The sequence below is a fragment of the Corythoichthys intestinalis genome, chromosome 18, assembly GCF_030265065.1.
Source record: "Corythoichthys intestinalis isolate RoL2023-P3 chromosome 18, ASM3026506v1, whole genome shotgun sequence".
Taxonomy (NCBI): Eukaryota; Metazoa; Chordata; class Actinopteri; order Syngnathiformes; family Syngnathidae; genus Corythoichthys; species Corythoichthys intestinalis.
This window is the reverse complement of record NC_080412.1, coordinates 8,173,042-8,185,720: the sequence shown is the minus strand read 5'-3', so window position 1 is coordinate 8,185,720 and position 12,679 is coordinate 8,173,042. Positions and strand designations below refer to the sequence as shown.

Sequence of the window (12,679 nt, the reverse complement as noted above, 5' to 3'; positions counted from 1 at the left end):
TTTTTTTTTTTTTAAATATTTTGTACATTTGTTCCAAAATTGTTCAAAAATACTCTCAGGCTAAACCAAACTACTATTTCAGTATCAAGTTAACATATAGCAGTAAACAAATATACAAAAATAACAGTAAATAAAAAACTCCAGTCCCCATTCTGTATCAGCAGCTTTAAACTACATTCAATTAATTTAATGTTGTGAATCAAGCGTTAAAGTTGTTAAAATTGCTCCCGTTAATCCATAATTTCCCTTTTGTCAACTTTCGACATGTGAAAGTTTTAAAACTATTTTAAAGATAGATTCAAGTCAATATTTTACCGATTTAGGAGTATTTTAGATAAAAAGTTAATTAGGTTTGCTTGGAAGGTTCGCTACAACAGCCTTGCAGAGAAGTGTACTGCTTTAAGATGGCGGCCGTTTACTACGTCTGCATCTAGCTTTTTGTAGATGTGCTGCAAACGCTACCGCTACCGTAGTGCATCTAGTCTTATATAAATGATATCTACCGTAACATTATGTGGATGACGTACTTTTGTAGCAGCTTCAGGTATGTTGTTGTGTTTTTTTATCTCGTGGCATGAGTTGAGCTAGAGCCGTGAGTTGAGCATTGGCATTACCCGAGGGGCCGGGTAATGAGAAGCATGATGTTTAGCTACTCTCGCTCCGTTGCTCATTGACCGCGCGGCGCGCTGAGTGTGTTGTACTTCCGCTTTACTTGGCATATTTCAATAATCGGAATTTGGATGTTTGTGAATCGTTCTCGAATCTTCCACGGCCGAATTGCGAATAATCTAAGAATCGGAAATTTTGCACACCTCTAGTATTCGAGTTAATTAATTGTTGCAGCACTACTAAAGTTAATGCTAATTAGGGCTGCAACTAATGATTATTTTCATAATCGATTAATCAGACTGTTAAGTAAACGATTAATCATGTCACTTTTTCTCCAATTACCTTCACAGTTGTTTTAGGCATGTTGTAAGTAACAATGAAGACGAAATGGATGACTATTTCCTTCAAAAATAATATTTTACTACAGTTTCCCGACATAACTGTATTCTACAACTGCATCAATTATCAAATTCATTGGCAACTAATTCATTAATAGATTTAATCGATTAATTGTTGCAGCCTTATTAAGAGGCTAGTGAAGGGAATATTATCTTTTCTCGTATTTACTGCTCGACTGCTTGTATTACTCTAACACACTTTAATATAATCAATCAGGGTATAGTATCTTTTCTCGTATTTACTGTTTGACTGTTTGTACGTTACTCTAAGGTACCCAATAAAAATAAATAGCATTTATATCATAGTGGTGGTCACTGAGGCAACTGAGGTGGGAAGTTCGGCCTGCCTTGACGTCTGAGAGGTGTCAAGTTATCACACTTTAGAGACCTATCATCTGGTGGTCAGCGTTAATCTTGCTCAGTCCGCTGCATGACGCACGCATTGGGCTTCAATGGTCAGAAGGCGTCATGTATCTCTTATGCCCTATGTCAAATATATTCTGCTTGTCTTCCTTAAACTATGATATGTCCTACATTGTGAACATATGACGGAATCTATGTGCATTTTCGTCGTTTCTCGTCAGACGAAAACTGGCATTTGTCTTGTTATGTTTTAGTCTCCCAAGACACATATTTTATATTTTTTTAATGTAATTATCAAAATCATGAAAAAATTGTTCATCAACTACCCAACAACAATGTTTTGAAGCAATTATTTACAGTTTACATGCAGGAATAAACACAGACACAAACACAAAGTAACATGGGGAAGATATTTTAAAACTGGAGACTGGGCTAACTAACACATAAAACTCACCTCTGGTTGATCTGTCAAACTGTCGAGTCTAGGCAGCTCCGGCAGCTGAGAGAAACGGCGGTCATATATGCACAGGTGCAAGTGCTTGTCCAAGACACGGAAATCCTCATAGCTACGTTTTACAATCCAGCTTCGACCCTTGATGAGGAAAAAAAAAAAGTCAGTCAAAACGACCAGTTTGCTATTGCAGACTGAATTGAAAATGTATTGACCAAAATTACTGTTAAAATTTTGTGTTCCTTTAGTCTTAATGACAAATAAATTATGTCCGACTTTCATAAACAGCTGGTTCTGGCTAACTATCTCCTGCATGAGGTTGCTGGAATGAAGCTGGTGTACTAAGTCTTGTCAGGACAACCCCAGTACAGCATTCTAGCATTCGGAAAACCAGCTTTTGCAGGAGCAGATACTCCCTCTATGATGGGTAAACAGAAAGGCAGAACTTTCTCCCCATTCCACCAAAAAGGTTCCAAAGGGGTGATAAAACTTTTCTGTGAAATTCCTCTCAAAAAACTCAAGACCGAATCCGCAGCATCAACAAAAATCTTTGGCAACAGGGTCACAATACATATAAAAAAAATGATAATGTAATCAGATTTGGAATTGGTGCCCTATTTACATATACAACAGCTTCTCCCTTCCGTCTGGGCATTCTCCTGTTTTAACACTCAAGGTATTTTGAAGCTCTTGGTCTCATTTTGGTCTCAACACCCAAAAGTCCTCACTCCTCGCTCACGCTTGGGAGTCAACAATTTGCATCAAGACCATTTATTCGCCATGCTTTAACTATAATTTGCAAATTGTAAAGGAAGAGGACTTATGTAGCACTTTTGCATATCTACATTATTACAGTGCCTAAACCGCTACATCTTACACCACTCCTGTAAATGGACTTCAAATTTAAAAACACTAACATTTTTAAATTGATTTTATAGTCCCTTTCTCGTTATGGTCTCAGCTTGGCTGTAGAGTGAGAGAAATAAGTATTTGCCTGCAAGGTTCTCCAACTTAGAAATGATGGGCGGGTTTGAAATTTTCATGGTAGGTGCTTGTCCACTGTGAAACACAATCTAAAAAAAAACAAATCAAGAAATCACAGTATATGATTTTTTTTAAACAATGTAATTGTATTATACTGCTGCAAATAAGTATTTGAACCTGTTGACCTGTTAGTCGCCTTTAAAAAGTCCACCTCCACTCCACTTATTCACCTAAATAAGTCTGACTTTTTACCTGTTTTGAGGCTGTTAGCTGCATATAAACACCTGTCCATATCATAGACCCCAAATATCTGTCCAAAGACACCAGAGACAGAATTGTAGATCTTGTAGACAATTGCCAAGCAATTTGGTGTAAGATATAGGTAGGTAGGTATAAGGTATAAGATACCGTAATTTCCCGAATATAACGCGCACCCGTGTATAACGCGCACCCCAACTTTCCCTGTAAAATCTAGGGAAAATTCTTGTACCCGTGTATAAGGCGCACCCTAATTTTAGCACCAATAAATATGAGTCTCGTGTCTCGAACTTTTATAAAGTAAGCGGTTGCAGCATTTTTTAATCCTTTTGTCAAATATTTTTTCCCAAAAATAGAATATTCATTTTCTGTGGTAAAATTGCTCACAGTATACGATAATAATTTTCACAAAGTAAGTTGTAGCGAGTTTTAACAGACTTCACCAACGGAACTAATGTTGACAAGTTGTGTAGTTCGCGGGGTGAAGAGTTTAGTTAAGGGAACAGCTGGAAGTAAACAAATGTCCTGCGATTTGCGTGCAAGACGTACGTTGTTACTTTGTGAGTTTCAATGTAAATAAAACAACGCGGCTTGGTTCAGTGGTTCGACACTCTTCCTCAGACTCCTATCCTAGCTCGCCACACGGTCAACATTTATACGAAATGGATCGCCGTTACGTTCTCTTCAAGACAACATCACCATGTGCCGGCATGTTGCAACGATAAGGTAAGAAAAATGTACTGTACCGGTAAATAATAAACGAATAGTACAAAAAAAACATTTTAATTTTATTAGATATGAAAAATATCACGAAAACAATTATTTACCACATGAAACTTGATTATTATATCACTGTTGTTCGGATTAGGTAATATTGTGCTGGTCCATGCTTACAATGTAACATGAATCATGAGGAAATTTTCTGTCTCCGTCCCTGTACCCGTGAATAATGCGTACCCATGATTTTACGAGTAAATTTTGGGAAAAAAAGTGTGCGTTATATTCGGGAAATTACGGTAGGTATAAGATCCACCTTTAAAAAAATGAAAGTAGCTATACATGACTGTCAATCTCACCCGGACTGGGGCTCTATGCAAGATCTACCTCGTAGGATCCTAAGAATCAGCCAAGAACTACACAGGAGGAGCTGGTCAATGGCCTGAAAGAACCTAGGACCACCATTTCCAAGGTTACTGTTGGTAATACACTAAGACGTAATGGTTTAAAATCACACAGGGCACAGAAGATTCCCCTGATTAAACCAGCGCATGTCCAGGCCTGTTCTATGTTTGCCAATGACCATTTGGATGATCCAGAGGAGTCATGGGAGATAGTCATGTGGTCATATGAGATCAAAATTGAACTTTTTGGTCTTAATTGCACTCATAATGTTTGGAAGAAGAAGAATTATGAGTACTATCCCAAGAACACCATCCCTACTGTGAAGCATGGGGATGGTAGCATCATGCTTTGAGGGTGTTTTTCCACACATGGGACTGGACGACTGCACTGTATTAGGGGAGGATGACTAGGGCCATGTATTGTGAGAATTTGGGGAATAACCTTCCCTCAGTTAGAGCATTAAAAATGGGTCATTACTGAGTCTTCCAACATGACAATGGCCCGAAGCAGACAGCCATAATAACCAAGGAGTGGCTTTGTAAAAAGCATATCAAGGTTCTGGAAGGGCCTAGCCAGTTTCCAAACTTAAACCCAATAGAAAATATTTGGAGGAAGCTTAAACTATGTGAATAGTAAAGCTCTTTACAAAACAATTACAATCTACTCCTGCTCCTTAAAATTAAGATAAGTGGCTGTTTTCTTGTGTAACAAGGGAAGTTGAACTAGAACCAGGCGAGTAGAGTTCTAGCGGCGACGAAGCCGAGCGAAGTGGCTACCGGCAGGATTCAAGAATGTATGCAGAGGGGGTGTGGAAGTCATGAAGAAGACAAAATGTGACAAAAAAAGTAACTGGTCATGTGATAAAAGTACAGTGGTACCTCTATATATGAAGATAATTCTTTCCAGGACCTTGTTTGTAAGTCGAAATGGTCGTATGTCGAGCAGGATTTTCCCATAAAAATACATTATAATTCTATAAATATGTTCCACAGCCCGAAAACCTACACTAAATCCTAAATAAATACTGCTGGTACCATTGCAAATAGCAATTACACAGAGCAAAACAAATAAATTACAAATAAAAATTGGAATAATAATAATAGTAATAATAATAATGCCTGTAATAACGCAACGAATCGGGTTCTGATGTGGCAGCTGTATTTTTGCGTGGTGTGCTGACGTATCAGAGTTTTTACTTTCACTTCACTTGTTCAGCTGTGCAGACAGTAGGCATGTTGTGTTGCACAAGTTCGGAAATAAATTATTAAAAACCTGACGAAGCTGGCGATTTCTTTGGCTATGTAACCACAATAATAATAAATACCACCTTAACTTAAAAAGACTGGCGAATGAAGGTCGAAGGAGAGATCGTAGTCTTTTTACGGCCGTATTGTTGAGCCAGTTCACGGATGCGCACCCCACGCTCATATTTTTCTATCATTTCCATCTTCATTTCAATGGTAAGCCTCACATTTTTATTTTTTTCACCACATGCACTAACCTTCTTGGAACCTGTGTTGATTTCTCTCACAAGAAAATCATTTTGAGCATGTCATCGGATGTCAAAAAGATCGCGTGTCAAGGTACCACTGTATTGTACTAAACCACTATGCACTAGTATGCACTTTAAATACTACTTTAAATACTGCTAGAATGCACTGTGTTCTTGGGAAAGACGATGTGACGCGAGACATTAGAGGAAAGCAACTTCAGAACAAGCATGTAGCAGCAATGAAGCAAATTGATTTTATTTTCCTTCATTTACCGTAATTTTCGCACTAAAAGGCGCACCTGACTATAAGCCGCCACTAGCAGTGCAACGGTTTGCGGTTCAAAACCGAACCGTACGGTTCGCCCTGTACGGTTCAATACGCCTTTATGAACCGCGCCTTTTTGGTTTTGCAATTACAGTAATTTATTCCGAACGCTTGTGGAAAGAATTGGTCAAACTCTGTGTGCCTGTGTGTGACGTGAAGCGCAGCTGTGGAGAAATTCCCGCCCCGCGAGTAAATGTCCAATCGCTGTCAAGCACCTGTGTAATAGGAGCCGAGTAACGCCCTCTCTCGCTTACGAGCGATGTGAAAGTGAAACAAGAAAGAAAACAAAAAAAGTTATGGCGAGCGGAGGAGTCGACAGACTGATTTTTGAGGAGGCACCGGCTTCTTTCAAATCTGCGGTGTGGCAACATTTCAGTTTCCCCGTGGACTACAATGCAGACGGAGAGAAAATATTGAAAAAAAATAAAACAATTTGCAAGCATTGCTTAGCGCTTGTTCCCTATGCTAACGGCAACACTTCTAACATGACTTGGGCACCTCAGCCGGCATCACCCAAAGACATCGCTTTCTCAGAGCAGGACAACCCCTAAGATGACACCAGTGAAAACACACGGGTCTATAGAAGAGGCGTTCCAAAAGCCTTACAATATCAGGTCAGAAAAACACAAGAAAATAACCCACGCAGTGGGGATGTGCATTGCAAAAGACATGCAACCATATTCCGTGGTTGAAGATGCGGGCTTAGTTAATTTAATTGCAACGCTTGACCCGCGTTATATTGTTCCCTCGCAGACATATTTCGCCAACAACAAAATCCCCGACATTTATGAAATGGCACGCAAAGCCATCGAAGATGATTTCGCGAAAGCACATAGTTTCGCCCTGACCACTGATAGTTGGACGTCCCGTGCTACAGAGTGCTACTACCTAACTGTGACGGTCCACTATAATTCATACCTTTCAAGTTGTACGGTCTCGGCGTTATTTGTACAAGTGAGCACTGATTTTAAATGTGTACGCCGTACGTTACGTTCAAAATCTGTACCTTTTTCGTGCATTGCGTTTTTTTTTTTTTCATCCGTTTGGATTTAGTCATGCGTTTGGTTTGTAGCAAACGCGATGCTAGGCGGCTCCAATATTTCCTGACTGTGGCCGACATCATACAATCTACGCCTAGATATCGCATGCATATAGAACTACATGCGAAATGACACACGGTAGCGTTAGTAAACAGCCGCCATTTTAGAGCAGTAAACTTCTCAGAAAGGCTCTGTTGTAGTAAACCTTCCGAGCGAACCTAAGAAACTTTTTATCCAAAATACTTCTATATCGGCAAAATCTTGACTTGAGTCTATCTTTAAAGGATGAAACAGTTTTGAAATTTTCACATGTCGAAAGTAGACAGAAGGGAACTAAGGCAAAAACGGGAGCAATTTTATCAACTTTAACGGTTGATTCACAACATTAAATGACCTCCAAACATAGCAAAGGTTACTTTGTTTTTTTGTTTTTTGTTTTAATTTAAAAAAAACATGAAAGGTATCACCAGTTACTTTGCCAAGTAACTTTTTTACTACTGTGTGTGTATTTCAGTAGTCAGTCACTACACTTGCCAAAGAGCTAAGAGGCATTTTAACAGTCGAAAATGTTTACATTTTAAGTGTTTATTTCATTTTTTTTAAAGCAAAATAAAGGCAGTTTAAAAAAAAAAGCAAAACGCAAACCGAAACCGTGATCCCAAAACAGAGGTTCAAACCGAACCGTGGGCTAACTGAACCGTTGCACCCCTAGCCGCCACCCACCAAATTTGACATGAAAACGGCATTTGTTCATAGATAAGCCGCACTGGACTATAAGCTGCAGCTGTCCTCAGTGTATGATGGGACATTTACACCAAAAGATATAAAGCAGTAACAATATTTGACAGCGGCATCATAAGACTGTCATAAGACCAAATCAACCACCATGAAGCTTTGCAGCCAATTGGTTCAAAGCTACATTGCTTCAAGAAGCTTCATTTGGCCATCACTCCTCCCTTGGGGGAGACAATCAATCCCTGCTGCCACCTGCTGTCAACATTATTTTCGTCCAACATGCCTCCTTGCATGCACTGCAGCGCTACAGATGTAAATCATAATCAAAATTCATGTTCTGTGCCAATTATTTCTTCAGTTACTTTTGTAGTTGTTTCATTAATTGCTAGTTATGGAATTTGGTGACACTTTATTTAACAGAAGCGCCATAAGACTGTCATAAGACCATCATAATTATGACATGGCACTGCCATGAGCAATAATGAATACTTATGACATATCATTTTGTGTCATCCGGCAAATTATCTCATTGTTTAATGGATGTAAAAGATCCGAGCTGGACATAAATGGAGTTAGTGACATAATTTGCCGGATGACACTTAATGACATCTGCATTCATTAACGCCCATGATAATGTCATGTCATAATTATGGCGGTCTTATGGCAATCTTATGATGCCGCTTTTCAAATAAAGTGTTACCTATTAACCAAAATAAATCAACAAATAAGCCACACTGGAGTATAAACCACAGGATTAGAAATGAGGGGAAAAAGTAGCAGCTTATAGTCAAAAAATTACGGTAATCATTTATATTTTTAGACAGGGTGCTAAGAAATATTTTGTGCATATCACTTCCGAGCATTTTCAAGGAATTGCCACCAAATTCAAGAATTCAAGACAGTAAAATCCAAGCATTTTCAAGGATTTCAAGGACCCGTATGAACCCTGTATTTGATTGTGTTGATGTTCAAGAATTAAAGATTTGTTGTTTTTGTGCATGGTGAAAAATCCACTAAGTTTTTCATTTCAAAACCAAGCTACTATACTAAATTTGCTATTCATTTACAATTATGAGTGTGAGGTCAAACACTGTCCAAGACAGCTTTTTTTCCCTAAAATGTTCTGAATTACCTAACCAAATGAGAGAAACTTGTGGTGGAAAATGTCTTTGGCTTTGATTTGGCCTAAAAAGTTCCGTCTGTACTGGGGCCAAGGTCTGCGTACTGAGAAGGGACTGCAGCACGCTACTCAGCCCACTGATTCTTGTGGTGTTTAAAGTGCTGGCTGAAGCAGGCGGGGCTGAAAAGTCTCTCTGGGCTCAGAACATTAAGCTGTACTGCCCCACTTTCAAACTGGGACTCCAGTTACCCTTTATGTCTGGCTGTGTTGAAATGAACCGAGCGGCATCATTATTTCTATTCAAACTCTAAACTCTACTGTTTGCAAGGTTTAAAATCATCCGTTGTAATGATGGAAACTCGTCAGAAGCGGGCGCTAGAGCTCAATCACAAGATTGACGCAGATAAGTGGGAAAACAGGGAAATACGAGGTTGGGATGCTACTATCCTCTAAAGAGAAATGTGTGCATGATTAATTTCACAAGCATTAGTGATTGTCATTAGGGATGTCGTATCGGAACAGGGTGAAAAGGATGGGTTTTTATTAAAAAATATATTTGTTTTTCTGCTTCATGCTCTCACAGACTCTCACCTCCCTCCTGCTAGCTAAGCAGTGCGACCAAACTTGTTTTTTTTCTTGGTCACCAGCTGGTGTTTGGTCCTTACAGATAGCTATGATTGACAGTTTTATAGCTTTGATCTAGCGAGAAAAGGCTCGGTAGCGCTACGATCAAAGGCGCATATGTGTCAATCATCATTTAGTTTGTTACACACCAGCCTGTGGCAACTCATTCAAGTGAGAGACTTTTCGGCAGCATGAGTGTCAAAGCGTGAGTGATTTTGAGTGGACTCACTCAATGAAGCATTTAATAAAGACAAGCTTTTTTTTTTTTTCTAAACGTTATTTTTGTGTGAAAATAATAAACATTATGAAGGCGGCACGGTGGGAGAGTGGTTAGCACGTCCACCTCACAGTTCTGTGGGCCTACATTTTGTGTTGATGCACTTGAAGATAAAGTTAAGTAAACACTGATCAATTTCTCTAGAAATTGCGTATTCTAGTTAGTGAAATACATTTACACTGAAAACTTTGTTACATGTCCAAATAATGAAAAAGCTTTATTTACCTTAACTGAATTAAGCACCTCGAATACCACTACCAATATTACCGCCCACGCGATGTTTAAAAAAACAAACAAATAAAGGTGTGTGAAATTCCGCTTCTTAGATTATTCGCAATTCGGCCGCTGAAGATTCGAGAACGATTCACAAACATCCATATTCCGGTTGTTTAAATATGCCGAATAAAGCGGAACTAAAACACAGTCAGCGTGGTCTTCGGGACGCAATGATGAACGGACCGAGAGTAAACATCCACCAATCATGCCGCTAGATAATAAAAACGCAGACAGCCGCCACAAACAACACTCAGTTGCTACAAACTTCACCGACGTTGCTACAAACTACGCCCACATAATGCGACGGTAGATATCACATGAATAGAACGTGTAGAACTAGATGCGAAATGACAGACTCGCCGGAGTTAGTAAACAGCCGCCATCTTTAAGCAGTACACTTCTAAGAAAGGCTCTGTTGTAGCGAACCTTCTAAGCGAAGTTTTGATCTAAAATACTCCTAAATCGGCAAACTCTTGACTTGAATCTATCTTTAAATGATGAAAGAGTTTTAAAACTTTCACATGTCGAAAGTAGACAAAAGGGAACTAATGCAATAACGGGAGCAATTTCAACAACTTTAACGGTTGATTCAAACCATTAAATTAAAGCAGTAATGTGAAGTAATTTCATAACATGCCAAATAGGGTCACAATTAAAGTAATTAAACATTGTCCAACAAATAAAGCATGAAAAAATAATTTATATGTTGTACATTTGACAAAATAATCGCGTTTCCGAAGTTTGAGCCTGAAAGGGGACGAACCCGGAAGTGATACGTCACACCGGGAACAGCGATGGCAGCTCCATACATACGGCCGCCATACAAAGCCCTTCAAACAATGATTCAAACAGCGATATGAGCGATAGATCGAGCGCAAGGGAGGAGATCCAAGTTTTTGAAGAGTTGGAGGAAGAAGAGAAGATTGGAATTTTATGTTGGACCTAACATGTATTAGCCAGACGCTAATCAGGATGCAAACAATGTGCCTAGACTACCTGACATGGAATGGATACAAGACCCATCGAGATTACAAGATTGGTAAGATTTGGTTATTATTATTGTCATGATTTGAAGATGCAGGCATTTGCACATAATTTTATGTTTTTGTCTATCTGATGACATTGTTAAAAAAAATAATAATCAGACTTCATGTTCATTTTGGCAGATCCGGCAGCTCTATTGCATATAAAATAATCATATAAAAACGTTGGGGGGAAAGAAGGAGATGAGTCGTTGATGGCTTTCTCCACTTTATTGTAGCAACAATAAGAAAACAAAATAATAGCGGACTGCCGCCACATTCGACCGCAAAGTTTTGCTTCTCGCTGATCTCCTCCTCGCCTCCTACTACTCCAGCGTTTAACGGATCGTACATAGTGTCTTGTTATGAGCTTTTTGTTTACAAATGTATCGAACACACGACGTGCTGACAACTTTGTTTCTTAATTAACACAAGGAGCGAACAGTACAACACAGCTCGGGGCACTCGGGAGGAAGAGGCGTCTAATGGCGTGAGGAAATGTAGTTTTTTCACACAAGCGAACAGATTACAAAGCACCACTTCAATGTTGTCCCGAGACTACATTTCCCATGATTCACTGCGTGACCAGCGCGCTCGCTGATTCGCTGCCAGACATTAAAACCAACATGCTTGTCGACGTCACCTGTCAGCGGCTCGAACGTAAAATACAAGCTAGAAGGCTATCAAGCGATCACCGTGAAAGAAACACCGAACCGTACAAATGCAATGCGATGCTTGAAGCATGAAGGTGGAAATACATAATACAAATACAAATAAATGTCCACAAACTCAATGGCGGTGTGTGTCTCTTAAGGCAACGTGACCGTGAATTACCGCGACGCCGACCCGCTTATGTGCACATCCACACCCCTTTCCCGATTGACAGTGGATTAACCCTTTCTGACAAGACCGTAGATGACGCACAATTTAAACACGCTTAACCTAGCGAACGCAACAACAACTATGATCGGGGATTGCCACGAGTTAACTTTCGGCTCACGTCGCTAGCTTATACTGTTCATTCCACAACAGCTGGCAGCTCTGCTTTGACAAAGTCATCAGTCATCTATCCAAAAATCACACTTACTTTTTGGCAAATCCTTGATCATAAGCAGACCGGTTAAGGAAGCAGGCATCTTCGAAGTGTTTGCAGCAGAGAACACAACTCGATGATGGCGTGAAATTCATTCGTTTCGTGCGAACGAAAGATGTCCATTTACGTGCCCTGCTATCCTTTGGCCACTCATACAACTTTTCGTTTGAGTGAGAACAAAACATCGCCACACACCGCCGTGGCATCTTACCGAGAAGCAATGCAACAAACAATACTGTTCTATGGCGGACTTCCCTCGCACTTCCCGGTGTGACGTAATTTCCGAAGATTTCCAAAGAAAAGCATTTGCGTTGTCAAGGGCGTTGCTATGGGTTAAACAAAGAATCTGGAAGGGTTGCGTTAAAAAAAAATAACGAAAATATGCTTATAACTGTTTAGCAATTGATATTATTCAAAAACATGGTTGGCCAACCTTACTTCACACTACTGCTTTAAGTGAATGTAGTTTAAAGCTGCTGAGACGGAATGG

The 12,679-nt window shown here is 39.6% G+C and overlaps 1 protein-coding gene across 4 annotated transcripts in view; it reads right to left on the bottom strand.

The window, feature by feature from the left end:
• arhgap32b (Rho GTPase activating protein 32b) overlaps nucleotides 1–12,679 on the bottom strand; it is a 232,415-nt gene that overhangs the window by 90,643 nt on the left and 129,093 nt on the right. For all 4 annotated transcript variants that reach the window (XM_057820954.1, XM_057820953.1, XM_057820955.1 and 1 more), the window contains one exon: nucleotides 1,825–1,962. In XM_057820954.1, the coding sequence (XP_057676937.1) occupies nucleotides 1,825–1,962 (138 nt within the window). The remainder of the gene's footprint in view (nucleotides 1–1,824; nucleotides 1,963–12,679) is intronic.